This window comes from Lagenorhynchus albirostris, chromosome 2, assembly GCF_949774975.1.
Source record: "Lagenorhynchus albirostris chromosome 2, mLagAlb1.1, whole genome shotgun sequence".
In the NCBI taxonomy this organism is placed as follows: domain Eukaryota; kingdom Metazoa; phylum Chordata; class Mammalia; order Artiodactyla; family Delphinidae; genus Lagenorhynchus; species Lagenorhynchus albirostris.
The window spans coordinates 78487158-78503516 of record NC_083096.1 but is presented as its reverse complement, the minus strand read 5'-3'; the positions used below and the strand labels follow the sequence as shown (position 1 = coordinate 78503516).

At 37.2% G+C, this 16359-nt stretch overlaps 1 protein-coding gene across 3 annotated transcripts in view; it reads left to right on the top strand.

Moving 5' to 3' along the window:
• VPS45 (vacuolar protein sorting 45 homolog) overlaps positions 1–16359 on the top strand; it is a 67704-nt gene that overhangs the window by 30856 nt on the left and 20489 nt on the right. For 2 of the 3 annotated variants that reach the window (XM_060139075.1, XM_060139074.1), the window contains exon 14: positions 11087–11218. The exons of the other annotated variant lie outside the window; for it this stretch is intronic. In XM_060139075.1, coding sequence (XP_059995058.1) covers positions 11087–11218 — 132 coding nt within the window. The remainder of the gene's footprint in view (positions 1–11086; positions 11219–16359) is intronic. 3 annotated transcript variants of the gene reach the window in all.

The following is a 16359-nucleotide window of genomic DNA, read 5'->3' as shown; positions in this document are numbered from 1 at the left end:
ATGATTAGGAGGAAAAGCAACACAAATAGAGGGAACACCAGAACAAAGTCCTTGAAGAAAGAGAACTTGGCAAGTTCATGGAACAGAAAGAAGTCCAGTGTGGTTGGACCATAACAAGTAAGAAAATAAGAAGTTGAGAAGATAAGTAGGGCTGGATCACATAGGGTCTTACAGGCTCTGGTAAAGAGGTTTTTAACATTTTTAAATGTCATAGGAACCCACTGAAGAGCTTTAAGCATTCAAGTGACATAAACTGAATTATGTATTAAGAGATCACCTTGTGGGGAGAATGGATTATTGAAGACAAAGTTAGAAGCAGAAAGACTACTTAGGAGGTGGCTGCAATAGTCCAGGTAAGAAATGAAAGTGCTTTGGATAAGGAACCTAGGAGAGAAGGTAGAATCAATAGACTTATTTAATGGAGTAGAGTAATGGGACAAGGGTAAGGGAGAAACCAGGAATAACGCTCAGGTTTTGGGGGGAAATCAAGAGTTTTGTTGTTAAATTGCAGATGCCTGGTAGATAATCAAATGGAAATGTTCGATGCTAAATTGGGAGTCAACAAGATTTTGGTGATTTGAAGCCATGGGACTAGACTAGATCACTTAGGGGAAAAGAAGAGGACGCAGGACTAAGCACTGAATAGAGAATTGGAGTCAGCAATGGAGACTGAAGAAGAGACAGAAAGATAGGAGGAAAACCAGAAAAACTTGGTGTCATAAATATCAAGGAGTGAGTGGTTACCTGAGACCAGTCTTCTGAGACATTAAAAAGGTGAGGACAGGTCTTCCCTGGTGGCGCAGTGGTTGAGAGTCCGCCTGCAGATGCAGGGGACACGGGTTCGTGCCCCGGTCCGGGAAGATCCCAAATGCCATGGGGCGGCTGGGCCCGTGAGCCATGGCCTCTGAGCCTGCGCGTCCGGAGCCTGTGCTCCGCAATGGGAGAGGCCAAAACAGTGAGAGGCCCCGCATACCGCAAAAAAAAAAAAAAAGGTCAGGACAGTGAAAAATCCATCAGACTATTCCCCAGGTTCAGTGAGTTTGGAAGCCAAATTAGAGAGGGTTACAAGAGATAAGACAAAATGGAGATAACAAACAGTATGTAACACTTTTTAAGAAGTTTTGCTTGAAGGGGTCAGAGAATGGGATTGTAGCTAGAAGAGATTGTAGGCTCAGGGGAATGAGAGATTCTAAAGCATACTTATAACCTGATGAGAATTATCCTAAAGGAGAAATAGGTAACGCAGAAGAGAAAGGGCAAGACTTGCAGAAGTGAAGTCTTTAGGAGATCTAGAACACAAGCAGAGAAGATTTTGATAGGAGCAGAGGTACTTCTTTCACTGTAACAGCTTTTTTTTTAAATTAATTTATTTATTTTTGGCTGCATTGGGTCTTCACTACTGCGCGTGGGCTTTCTCTAGTTGCGGTGAGCAGGGGCTACTCTTTGTTGTGGTGCACGGGCTTCTCAATTGCGGTGGCTTCTCTTGTTGCAGAGCACAGGCTCTAGGCGCATGGGCTTCAGTAGTTGTGGCATATGGGCTCAGTAGTTGTAGCTCATGGGCTCTAGAGCACAGGCTTGGTAGTTGTGGCACACGGGCTTAGTTGCTCCGCAGCATGTGGGATCTTCCTGGACCAGGGTTCGAACCCATGTCCCCTGCATTGGCAGGCGGATGCTTAACCACTGCGCCACCAGGGAAGTCCCCACTGTAACAGCTTTGATGTTGAGAACATGGGGGCATCTTGTTTGATTACTTCTATTTTCTCAGTAAAATATGATGTCAAGTTATCAGGTAAAGTACAGGATAAAAAGAGAAAACATTGTGAAATTGATATCTTGTAGGCTTGTAATCAGATTTCCTAGGGAAATGTAGTAGGACTTCTAGGCACAACTGAGTGCCCACTGGAGTTCTGTGGTCATTAATTTAAAATACAGCCCATGAACCTAGTTGTGTGGTTTTCTCTAGCAACTTTTAGCTGCACTAGATTAAATGAGGAGAAGGCTGATAGCTGGGACCAACCAGGATTTTAGGAAACAAAAAAAGGAGGGTATTGGATAGTGAAAAAAATATTGTTGAATGAATTGGAGGTATCGATGAGGTCAAAGAAATATTACAGTAGCAGCATTAGCATAAGTGAATTAAAAGTGGAGGGAGTGGTTATTAGAGAAAGAGGTCTTCAATTCAAGATTTCATATTGTGGATACTTGTAATGCAAAAGTTTATGTTATAATCATGGATATTGGTGGCTGTGAGGGATGAAAGAATGAATCAGTGTGGGTGAGGAGACCAGGATGTGAGATGAGTAATCCATGTTGGTGTTAAAGTCACTGAAAATCTTGAAAGGAGCAGGAATGAAAAGGAGGACAGTAAACCAGAGCTGAAGTCTTCAGGGAATAAGAAAGTGACCAGGAAAGGAGGTCAGGAGAAAACAGTGCAACTATATCATAAGCTTCTAAGATAGTGGAAATTTTGAAGAAGGCAGAGAAATGGTTATGAAACCATAGTAGGGGGCACAGGGGATACCTATGCCACCTCCTGGCCCTGTTTAACAGAAAGAAGAAAGAAATTGTTAATAATGGTTACCTCTGGATACTGAGACAGTGGTTAGTTGTATACATATCTATCCTTCCCACTAGGTATTGTATTAAGTATTGTAATCTTGAAGTAAGAACTATGTTTTATTAATATTTGGGTTTTTCACAATATTTAACACAGTGCTTTGCATATAGATGTTCAATAGATATTGTCAGATTTCTTATGTAGGCATCTGTCGTAGTTGATATGACAAGATTTACAGTTGGGAAATGTAAACTAGAGAGTAAATTTGGTTGATGTTACCAGACAATTTTGACTTTCGCAGTTTGCCTGTACAGTATTTTGGCTCTGTATTCACTTAGACCCACCCTCAGCTCTAGGTACCGTCTTCACACTGGGTTATCACATTTAAAAGAGTCATTGATTTTAGTCATCTTTATGGTTAACTTAAGTCTCATCATGATAGAACTTCTTTGTTTTTTTGTTATTGTCATATTAGAAGATATCAAAGGAGATCTGGCAAGAACACAACTTTGCAAAACCAGGAACAGTTGTAGGGATGTTTTAGCCCTTAGCTTTAAGTTAGTGGTTAACCTGTTTGGCAGTATAGCTATATCCACAAATTGGGTTTGCTCTTTCTCGGCAGATGGGACTCCCACATATCCTATTTATCAGGCTAGAGTTTTTTTTTTCTCGCTCCAGAATTGCTTCTTACCCCTGATAAAAACAAGCAACTTAAACATTTGGTGAGAAAAGGGAGCTATCTGGTCATGCATTCCAGAATTAGTCAATTCAAAAAGGAAGTACTCTTTCACATTTATACAAATTTAGTAGAATCTTGTTGTTTTTGTTTCTATGAAAGCAGCAGTCCTTTCTCATTGGCCTTTTTTCCTACAGTCAATGCTCATATGATCTTTACTACCTGTAAGTACTAGATTCAAAAATTTGAATTTTAGCCATAAGTGTAACAGTCCACAAAGTAGATAAAATACTGCCTCTTAAAAGTTTGTTTTTCTGCTTAACTGAATGATTAACGATTAAAGTAATGATTTCCAGAAACACTGTGTGTGAAAATTTTTTTATTTTTCTAATACAATAGGATATAAATTGGTTGGGTTCTCGAGGTGTCCTTGTATGTATATGTGTGTGTGTGTGTGTGTGTGTGTGTGTGTGTGTGTGTGTGTGTGTGTGTGTATATATATATATATATACATATATACATACAGCATGAACAGACTGGTGTTTTCTAATGTTTGCTATCTGCATTAATTAATGCTTTTGGTTGCTATGGTGAATTACAGAGCACAGGAAGATGTGTACAAAGAATTGAACTTGTGTATTCCACTTAGCTTCAACCATCATATAAAAATGATTTACTGTATGTTTTACTGTTGGCCTCATCAGAACATCTACTTTTAAAATTCACCAGGGGAAGGAATTAAAAGGAAAAATGTCAGGGATGTTTTTTTAATTTTTTTTTTCACCAGTGTTCCTCCTTAAGCCAGCCTGACTAAGTAGTAGGAGGCTCAGGAAAACATTTATTAATGTTTTCATAACCAAATGTGACATAGTCATCTTTGTTAGGTACACAACTGAGTCAAGCTCTAAGAGCCTATCCCTACATGTAAGTTTTGTCGTTACACTGATATAACCTACACCCACAGTTACCACCCGTGGCATCTTCTTCCCTCTCCATCAATATGAAAATACTCTGGCACCCTGAAATTATCAGACTAAAGAATAGTGTTCTCTGGCTATGTTAGAAACCTGCTTGAATTTATTCCTTCCCAGTTCTTGCCTTTCTTTTCCATAAGGAAGATATATACTGTAGAGGCAGGTGATAGGCAGAGGGCAGCTATGGAAAAGCGACATCATTTTCCAGGGTGATCCTTATTACTCCACTCAGCTGCTTTTCTTTTTTTTTAAGATTTATTTATTATTTATTTTATTTTATTTATTTTTGGCTGCGTTGGGTCTTAGTTGCGGCACGTGGGCGCTCTCGTTGAGGCGCGCAAGCTCAGTAGTTGTAGCGCATGGGCCTAGTTGCCCTGTGGCATGCGGGGTCTTAGTTCCCTGACCAGGGGTCAAACCCGCGTCCCCTGCATTGGAAGGCGGATTCTTTACCACTGGACCAGAGAGAAGTCCCTTAGCTGCTTTTTAAATTGACTTACCAGATCAAGAGCTCAAAACAAAAGTGTTACTGTCTAATTCTTCTCATCAGTCACTGTACCCCTGTAAGGGAGAAACCTGCTTCCCTTCTTCTTAATGGAGTATTCTGTGTAATTCATGAGTATTTACTCAAGATAAGCTGCATAAAGGGTCTCAAGCTAGATTTGTCCCTCAACATCAAGAGCACTGCTTATGGAACGTTACTGTAAAAAAAATACTCATTTTCTGGCAAAAAAAAACTCATTTCAGGTTTGAGGATTTTATTGTTTCTGAATACTGTAACAGCCTTTTTTTTTTCCTCCTGTTTTCCACCTAGGCTGACCCTAGATAGTTACAACACAGACCAAACTGTTGGTAGAGTCCTCAGTCTCCTTGATGGCACGTTCTTATAACACTGGAATTTTTTTTCCCAAAGAACTCATTCTTTAATGACTATTAAACCAGTTGGGACTGCACTTCAGAAGCCATTATTATCTCAGATCATTGGTACCTCTAGAACCAATATAGTGGGAAGATTTAAAAATATATATCCTTAGAAATTTAGTATATATTCTTGAGGGTAATACTATGGTAAAAGTTACAGGGACTCATACCAGTTTTTAAAATTACAACCAATTGTAGTTTATTTGATCTCTTTCTTATGAAATACACCCCTAAAGATCCTGACAAGAGCTGAACTTGAGTTTTAGATGTTCATATTCCCCTTCCCCCTCTGTAGAAATATTAGTAAGAATTGAAACAACACATACCAGATGTAGAAAAAGACAAGAACCTGTATTTTGGCTGAATATTCAGTCCCCAAATAATTGAGAGTTTATCATACTTGGTAGAAAACTATTGCTATCACAATTATACAACTCGTCCTAAGCAAATGACCTTTTTCAGCAAGAAAAAGCTGGCCAGTAACTGGAGGCAAATACTTGAAGGAAAAAAACCTTGATAGTATAGAAAATTTTAGTCATTCGTGAACAGTGGTAATGCTTTCCTATAAGTTTATAAAGAACCTCTTTCCCTGCAGCCTAAAGCACCAGATTAATATTGGATTAATAATTTAGGCTTAAGGCTCATAACTCTTTTCTGTGCTACTAGAGGAAATCATACAAATTATAGATTAGGGCCACTACAAATTCACTGTTTCTCACTTCACTTGGGCCTTCAGGGATACTCAGTCAAACTTAGTAGTTCTCTCTCTTTGTCTCATTCACTACATCAGTTTAGAATGTTTTCCATAATGTCTAAGTCACCTGACCCACACCAGTGTTTCCTACTTCACAGTGGAAAAAATTGAGTCTGTCAGACATTAGCTCCCTCAGTGTCTAGCCCCCATGTTTATAAACTTAGTTACATATATCTACCTAATCTCCTTCCTTCATTCTAAAGGAAATACATCCTCTTTTCCAATTCAGAACTAACTTCTCTGCCAACACTCGTTTTAGACTCCTACCATCATTGAAGGAAGCCTTTCTCTGTAATTACTTGCACTTTCTGTAATTATTTCCACTTTCTCTCCTCCCTCTCTTTCTCTCCCCCTTCTTCTCCCTCTCCCTCCTTCCTTCTTCTGTATTTTCAGCTTGTCTTCAGACTACACGCATACTGAAGTTTCTCCTGTTAAGTAATGTATTTAAAGCCCTTGAGCCTGGATTCTCCTCTAACCTGTCTTCTCTTCAGTCAAGCTTCTTGGATAAAGTCGCTATCTTCACTTCTCACCTCTTCAATCCATGTACCCTGGCTTCTTGCTCCACTCTAATACACTGAAACTCTTCTTGCGAAATCACATTGCAGGAATGTGCACAGTGGTCTCTTTCAATCCTCACTTATTTACCTCACTACTGCATTTACCACTTAACCATTCTGTTCTTCAAACTCACTTGTCCCTTGGCCTCTCCCTCTGGTTCTCCTCCTACCTTTCTGACAGTTTCCTTCTCAGTTGCCTTTGCTAGCTACTGTTCTTGCTTATCCTGTAGATGTTAAAGAATCCTCCCAAACTCTGTCTTTTGGTTCTCTTCTCATTCTACATGATCCCCCTAGGTAGAACTCATCTATTCCCACGGCTTCAGCTGCCACCTGTATTCAGGGACATCATCAGGTCTCAATGTCCAGATGTCTGGTGAACATCTCCATTGGGATGTTCCACAGGTATCTCAAAAACAGCATGTTTTTGTCTTAATTCAGTCAGTCTCGCTTTCTTTGTTCTCAAACTTAAACCACTATACCTAGTCACCAAAACCAGAATACTTGAAGTTATCACAGATTCTTCCTTTATCCTCATCCTTCACATTTAATCATTGACCAACTACTGAATGAAGAGTCTACATTTTTTGTGTCTTCTATATCCAGTCCTTCCCCTCTACTTCTGGTATTTCTTTAGTTCCAACTTTTATCACATCTTCCCAAAAGTCTTAAGTAGACTTTTGTTCTCCAGGTTTTCCCACCAGCAACCCCCAATTCATTCTCACATAGCTGCCAAAATTTTCCTTCAGAAAAGCAAGTTTGATCATGGTAACCTGTTAAAACCCTTCGGTGATCCCCCCATGGCCTATAAGATTCAAGATTCTCCCTCTCTTCCTCTCACTATATCTGCAGCCATAAAGGAGAAGTTAGGATGGCTCCAAAGTTTTGTCCTAAGCAAGTGAAAAGATAGGTTGGCCATCCACTAAGATGGGGAGAGCTATATGTGGAACAAGCCTGGGGGAGAGGATTAGGGATTTGGACATGTCGAATTCAAAAATAAACTAAACAGCCAAGTAGAAATGTCGATTAGACAGATGCTTAAGTCTAGCATTTAGGAGAGCAGTCTGGGCTGGAGATAGAGATTTGGGAGTCATCAGCAGATAAATGTATTTAAAAACCACAAACCTGGTTGAGATCATCTAGGGAAGTGTAGTTCAATAGAACTTTCTACAATGATGGAAATGTACTATATCCATGCTATCTAATAAGGTAGCTACTAGCTACATGTGACTATTGAGCACTTGAAATATGGCTAGTTCCACTGAGGAACTGAATTTTTTATTTTATTTTAATTAATTTAAATTTAAATATCCATATGTGGCTAGTAGCTACTACATTACACAGATATAGGGAGTAAGTGTAGATCAAGAAGAAAGGAGGACCGGTGAATGGGTTCTGGACACTCTACCATTAAGAGGTTCAGTGAGGGACTTCTCTCGTGGTCCAGTGGTAAAGAATCTGCCTTCCAATGCAGTGGACGTGGGTTTGATCCCTGGTCAGGGAACTAAGATCCCACACGCCGTGGGGCAACTAAGCCCACGTGCCACAACTACTGAGCTCGCGCGCCGCAAACTACAGATCCCACGCTCTGGAGCCCTCGCACCACAACTAGGGAGAGAAAACCCGCATGCCACAACTAGAGAGAATCCCGTGCGCTGCAACTAGAGAGAAGCCTGCACACCACAACAAAGGGCCAGCGTGCCACAACGAAAGATCCTGTGTGCCGCAACTAAGACCCCACACAGCCAAAAAAAAAAAGAAAAGAAAAGAAATAAAGAGATCAGGGAGATGAGATGAGACCATGAAGAGACACTGAAAAATGTCAACTAATGAAGTAAGAAGAAAACCAAAAGAATGTGATGTCCTGGAAACCAAGTAAAGAAAGTATTGAGGAGGAGCAAGTGATCGACTTAGTTTAAAAGGACCAAAAGCCTTGATAATACACAGTACTGACAGGATGTGGAAAAATAGGCACTTTCCTGAATTGCTCATAGAATGACATCTATAGAACACCTTGGAGATACCTACCAAAATTTAAAATGCACAGTATGTCCACACAACTATATATAAAATGCAGTTTATAGACTGTATATAAAATATATATTAAATATATACATACATATGGATGTATCTTATAATATGAATATGTAAATTTGTAAATATATGTATATACACATAGATAGTCTCTCTGAAAGGATATTCATAAGAGATGAGTAATAGTGTTTGCCTCTAGAGAGAAACTGGGGTGCAAGAGGACTGAAGTGAGAAGGAAACTTACTTTTTTTTACAATATGCCCTTTTTTTATATTATACCATGTGCAAACATTTATCTAGTCAAAAACAGATATTTTACTTTATAATTTTTTTTTTTTTTTTTTTTGGCCATGCCGCGTGGCTTTCAAGATCTTAGTTCTGTGACCAGGGATGGAACCAGGGCCCCCTGCAGTGGAGGCACAGAGTCCCACCCACCAGACTGCCAGGGAATTCCCCAAAACAGTATATTTTAAAGTAACAAAAAATGATTGTAGAATATATAACACTATGGAACACTTAAAGCATCATGATGCTAAATACATTGTTTCAGGTGGGTAGATTCAAATGAAGCTTACCTTGTCTTAAAATGTAGCATTTCAAAGGCATGATTTTAAGTCCCAAGTTCACATAGAAATGTCATAATTGACTCTGCTAGATCAATTGCAAAATAACCACCCCTTCATTATTGGGAGCCTTTGTTGGGTATCTCTGCAATTCAGAGATTATCTGAACATTCTTACATTTATTTTTTTAAGTTTTTTTTTGTTGAAGTATAGTTGATTTTCAATGTTGTGTTAATTTCTGCTGTACAGCAAAGTGATTCAGTTATACAAATATATACATTCTTTTCCATTATGGTTTATCACAGGATACTGAACATGTGCACCTGGTTGTTTATCCATTCTATATGTAATAGTTTGCAACTACTAATCCCAACTTCCCAGTCCATCCCTCCCCCATCCCCCATCCCCCCCTTGGCAACCACAAGTCTGTTCTCTATGTCTGTGAGTCTGTTTCTATTTCATAGATAAGTTCATTTGTGTCATATTTTAGATTCCACATATAAGTGATATCATATGGTATTTGTCTTTCTCTTTCTGACTTACTTCACTTAGTCAGTGATAATCTCTAGGTCCATCCATGTTGCTGCAAGTGGCATTAGTTCATTCATTTTTATGGCTGAATAGTATTCCATTGTATACATGTACTACATCTTCTTTATCCATTCATCTGTCAGTGGACATTTAGGTTGTTTCCATGTCTTGGCTATTGTGAATAATGCTGCCGTGAACATAGGGGTGCATGTATCTTTTTGAATTATAGTTTTGTCTGGATATATGCCCAGGAGTGGTGTTGCTGTATCATATGGCAACTCTATTTTTAGTTTTTTGAGGAACCTCCATACTGTTTTCCATAGTGGCTGCACCAGAACATTTTTAAATAGCCACAACATCTGATTCTGTTTTCATGAAGTCCCACAAGAACAAATACTCTCTCAGTTAGTGATTCCTTCAAGGTGTTTTAGAAAGAGACAGAGAGACAAACAGAAAGGAAATGTAGGGTTGGTTGTTGGGTTTCTTTCCATGATTTATACATAAGCGTGTACATCCTTTGACTAAAGATATTTTTATTTAGTTTTGTGCTATAACCTCCAAAATGGTTGCTTCTGCTTGATGTCATTTTAAATAATGGCCGGTAAGTGATTTAACAAAATTATTTGCCTACTAACATTAAGTAATTTTATCTTCTCTTGGTGGCATGAGAAAAGAAAAACAAGGCAGACTTTAACAGTTTTGAAAATAATGTGATCTCCTTCTTGTTCATATCTTCAGAAGGATCGGAGGACCACTCACTTTTGTTATAAAGCTATTTTGATAAAGATTGAAGCACCGTAAAACTATGCAGTGCAACCTAAATGAGGCTAGTGACTGAGCTGATGCGTCAGCATGTCCAGTGTCAAAACTACACCCACTGGTTTTTTGTTTCCATGGTTTCTTTTTCTTGGTTTATCAAAGGATTGAGGAACAAGATTTTAAGAAGAGGTGGATTTCTAGAAGCGCCATTAATTTATGTATCCCATTCTTTTTTTGCACTCAAAATACTAAATGTTTCTTGTTCTCGTGTTATGGGGACATCCAAATATACCAGTACTTTCCAAAATACTTTGAGGTCCTTGGACAGAAGCCATTGTAATGACACTGTACTAAGTATTTGACGAAGGGCTTATATGTGAAAGGAGATGTGTAGTACAAGCATAAATTACTGCTATATTGATACCATATCACAGTGAAGTACTCTTCAGCCTCTTGAATATAAAAGAATATTCCTACATTTGGTTCCAGCAAACACTATTGTGCTATTCTGAAATCCACAGCACAGAAATTATGACATCCGCTCATAAACAGAAAGCAAATCACTATTCAGCATTTCCTGCTCTGTTTCCTGCCAATTTCAGATAATTAAAACTTTTTTTAAACCTTTTATTCTATTCTGCTTTAATTCTGCTTCCTTTACCAAAAAAGAAAGATTCAGAAATTAAAACTGTGTATATGATAGTAACAGCAAATTTTGCCTTTTTTCCCCCTTATCCTATGATATTAACTTCCTTCATTATTGTAGACCTCAGGATATCATTGTGTTTATAATTGGAGGAGCCACCTATGAAGAGGCTCTAACAGTTTATAACCTGAACCGTACCACTCCTGGAGTGAGGATTGTCCTGGGGGGAACCACTGTGCATAACACGAAAAGGTAAGGGAGAACATTCAGTCCTATAACTCTTTCCCCTTTCCCAGAGAGGAAGGCTTAAATTCCCTTTATGTAGGAAAAGTAAGGTCAGTGCTGACCCAACTGCTATAGACCAAAATGCATCAGTTCATAGAATAATTTAGAGTTTGTGTGAGATGAAGGATGTATACTCTATTAAGTTCATAAATCACTTAATTCAGTCAAAGACCTGGAGAGTAATGACCAATCTTCACTGTTAACAGTTTTGTTTCTTATGTTCAAGGAACAGACTGGCATTTTAAAGATACCCAAACATAATACTGTTGAATTCTGTGAGTTTTTCTGTTTTGTTGATTAAGTACATTCATTCAGTAAATATTTAGTAAGAAGAATACAAAGATGAAGAAGATAAAGATCCTGCCTCAAGTAAGTGATTGTCTATTAGGAAAGATAGAACATAAAAAATAAGAAAATAAGTGCCTGGAGAGAGATGTAAAAGAGCCATGGATTCTCAGAGTGGCTAAGAGAAACTAGCAAATGTTTCATGGAGAAGATAGTGTATAACCTGAGCCTTGGGTAAAAAATGGACATATGGAGGGAGAGTACATTCTAGGCAGATTTAACCACATGAACAAGTTACAGAAAACTATAGGCGACATACATAGAAAAAGAACAGCAAGTAGTCAATTAGCTGGAATGTGTGTAATAAGTGAAAAGGTTGATTGAATGCCATAATTGTAGAAGGTCTTGAATTCCATGCTGAGGAATTTTTTTCTACTTTCTTGTGTAAAAAATGAAGAATCATTGAAAGTTTTAAGCAATAAAATTACAAGAAGGTCATAGTATTTTAGGAAGATTAATTTGGAAACTAAGAGTAGGAAAGACAGATAATTGAATTTAACGATTGGGGACCCTGAGAGATCCACGCTGAGCCATGTATACATAGATACACAGGGAGGCATTAGAGGTGTTGTGTACGTTTTCACTTTGTATTATTATTTGCCTCATTGTACATTCTGTTTTATAACCTGCATTTTGTAGTCTATGATAAAAACATCTTATAGTCTTAAATATATAATCATTCATTCATTAAACAAATATTAATTGAAAGGTAAGATTGGCTGGATTTGAATATTTCCCTCTTACTGTTTTTATGAATTTAGGCAGATTAGTTAACCTCTTTGTCAGTTTCCAGAGCTCACTGGCCATTTATGTATTTCTGTTTGTGAATTACCAGTTCATATTCTTTGCAAGAATTATATCTGTATAATTAAGGATATTGACCATTTTCTAATATATTTGCAAAATATATTTTCCTCTATTTGATATTTTTGTTTTATATTATTCACAGTGTTTTGTTGTATAAAACTTTTTTTTTTTTTACTTAAAGTAGTCAAAGTTACCAGTGATTTCTGCCTTTGATGTCATGCTTAGAAAGTTCTTTCCCAGTCAAGATTATATAAATACTAACCTCTATTTTTTCCATTATTTTTAGGACTTGTATTTAAAGTTATATATTTATAATCTATCAAAATTTTATTTTGGTGTAAACTGTGCAGTAGTTTCCTTTTATAAACTTTACAGAAATATTACATGTACATACTTCATTACATACAGAAAAGTATACAAATGATAAGCAATGAAATAGCACAAAGTGATTACATCTACGTAACCACCACACAGATCAAATAATAGAATGTCACCAGTATCTCTAGAAGCCTCCCTTATTCCTCATGTCCCCTCCTTTGCACAACTCCACACAAAATAACTATTATGACTTCTGTTATTATATATTAGTTTTACCTGTCCGTAAAAGATAATTGTTGAATGAATGAAGAAACAGTGGTTAAAATTAATCTATTTCTGCCTTTCTCACAAACAGATCCTTAGAAGAATCTCTAATCACCTTACTCCCAACTTACAAGCTATCATTGTCCAGCATATTGGTTCTACTTTGTTTTTATAATCCCCAAATGAATCATTATTATTTTCAATAGTCAATATTTGTTTAGATTTACCTACATATTTGCCCCTCCCCCCTCTTCATCCTGGCCCTTCTTTCTGATCCAGTATTCTTCTTACTAAAGAACCTCTTTTAGTACTTCTTTCAGGTTCTGGTCAACTTGATGTTTTTGTCTAAAAATATCTTAGTTTAGCTAAGTTTAGAATTTCAGGTTGATAGTTTTTTTCAGCACTTAGAAATCAGAAGACAGTGGAATACTGGTACTTCCCTGGCAGTCCAGTGGTTAAGACTCCGTGCTTCCACTGCAAGGGGGCGTGGATTCGATCCCTGGGGAGCTAAGATCCCGAATGCCAGTACCGTGTGGCCCTGCCCCCCAAAAAAAGAAGACAAGCAACTATTTTCAATTGTTGCTTCTTAGTAGACTTCTTAAGAAGTCTACTCTCGATACAATTGTTTTTCATCTGTAGGCAATATTTTCTTCTCTGGCTCTTTTTATCTTTTTGTCTTTGGTATTCTTGTTTCAGTATTACGTATCTAAATATGGATTTATTTTTATTTATGTTACTTAGTATGAAAATACATGTTTGGCATAATTTCTGGAAATTTTCCAGTCGTTATTTCTTTGAATATTGCATTTTTTCCCCAATTATTCTGTTCTCTCCTTCTGGAACTCCTGGGAGCTATATGTTAGGCATTTATCTATTTTCATGTCTCTTAACCTCTTATTTATATTATCCACCTGTTATCTCTCTGTGCTGCCTTCTGTGTACTTTTTTTCACATTAGTATTTCAGTTCAGTAATTCTCTCTTCAGCTATGTATAATCTGTGTTTAATTTGTACATTCAGTTTTTAATTTCAAAGGTAATATTTTTATGCCTGTAATTTCTATTTGCTTCTTTTTCATATTTGCCTGATTTTTCATTAATTTCTTCTTCTCATGTTTTCAAATCCTTTTCAAATTTTTCTGTAACCACATTAATTCTATAATCTGAAGTACTTGGAGGTCTAATTCTGCTGTTGTGTCTGCTGACATTAGCTCCTGATGGCTCATTTCTGCATGTAATTTTGTATTACGAGTTATCTTAAAGAAGACTCACAGGACTCATTCGGAGCCTAAGTTGAAGATATATCTCTTCTGTGTAGTTTGTCTTTCATTTAGGCCACGTACCCAAAGAGTATTATCAGTTCAGAACTTTTTTTAATGTTAATTTCTGTACTAAAGGGTTCCTGAACCATGCAGAGCTTTATACTGGTTTATTTTCAAGTTTCCTTGTGATCTTCCTGTGCAGATAGAAGATTTTTGTTTTTCTATTCTCTCTTTTCAGTGAGGGCCTCTACATTATGCGAGAGTCTTAATTCTAATTCCCTTTCTTACTGAGGCCTAAGCCCTGTCTCCTGACCCTGTGCAGCTGTTAAAATACAGTGCCCTTGTTTATGAACATTGGCATATTATGAACATTGGCATATATCTATTGGGTAGTTAAAAGCATTGGTTTATACTTATCAACCTAAATTTTGGTTCCCTTTTTGTGATGACTCTTGGAGATTTCCCTTAATTTCTTAAGAGGTTAAGCTATTCATTTAAAAGTATGTATGTCATTTTTTATCCGGCATTTCTATGTGTTTTATTTAATGTCGCCTTATCTAGTTGGCCTTGATTTCAGAAATCGAAGTGTAAGTGTGGTTATGATCTTGGAAAAGTTTAAAATGGTAGTGACATTATGCGAAGTTTACTCTAATTTGAAAACTCTTAGGTAGTATTTGGAAGCTTAACCGTGCATCCTAAAATGTCAGACTGAGGATTTTGTACCTAATTCAGTAGTCTGGGGGGGTACCATTGAATAATTTTGAGCACAGAGTGACACAATACTATCGCTACTATTTTATGCAAGTTCCTCCCTTTGTTCCTGCTGCTGCTGATAAAAATAATCATAATAGGGCTTCCCTGGTGGCGCAGTGGTTGAGAGTTCGCCTGCCGATGCAGGGGACACGGGTTCGTGCCCCAGTCCAGGGAGATCCCACATGCCGTGGAGCGGCTGGGCCCGTGAGCCATAGCCGCTGAGCCTGTGCATCCGGAGCCTGTGCTCTACAATGGGAGAGGCCACGACAGTGAGAGGCCCGAGTACCGCAAAAAAAAAAAATAATAATAATAATAAATATTTATTGAATATCTACTATGTGCTAGGAACTTTACTTAGTACTTTACATATATTAAGTCATTTAATCCTCATATAAGGTATGTACTATTATCTCCACTCTGTATATGGAAACTGAGGCAGAGAGATTAAATAACTTGCCCAAGTAAACATGGCTAGAGCCAAGACTCAAAGCCAGAGTCCATGCTTTTAATCACTGTGCATTTCCTTCATAAGTATTACTTGAATGCCTGACACTGTATTGTTCTCTAAATAATATTTAATAATTTAGTGTTCAAAATGTTTTATTACTAGATATCCATAATGGATTTTATTTTCTTAATCTAAATGAGTTCTCTCATGAATGTATATATAATTATCTGCTTTTAAATAGGCTTTAATATCAGAATTCAGAAAGACTAATTGACTTTTAAATGATCTTTCTGAGAGTTAATATTTCCCATTGAGTATTTGTAGCCCCATGGCCCATACTTAAGAACTACAGCATTTTCTCTTTAACTTGAAACATTAGACGTTTAAAACTAAACATCTGTATCTCAATTTTGAAAAGACTTTGGATTTAGATGGAAAGATAGATTGGCAAAGATTTTTATATATTTCTTTGTAATTTAGTCATATTACATAGAAATAAAAATGCATATATTTTCAGATGTGTTTGGCTAATTAATAGTACTGTGAATAAAACTGCATTTTACTATTAAAAATAGGGGAGGAACCTAAACATCTAGGTTTTTCCTTAAATTAGTGTCCCAGGTCCTGAGAAAATAATCTTTAATATAAAATTAAGAAAGGCAGGAAAAAAAAAAAGTAAGGCAGCTTTGTAAAAGCTTTATACTAGATTCTCCCAGCTAGCCAGCTCAGTATTTCTTTGTCTGACTTAACAATATGCTAAGCAGTACACTAAATTACATTTGAGCAGATATCCTTAAGCAATAGAAGGGTCAATAAAATCTTGAATGGGATTGTTCAGTGGTCCCCGATCAATGAAATTTTTAGGAAGAGGGTGTTGCTATGGTAATTAACAACCTGGAAAAAATTTAATGTT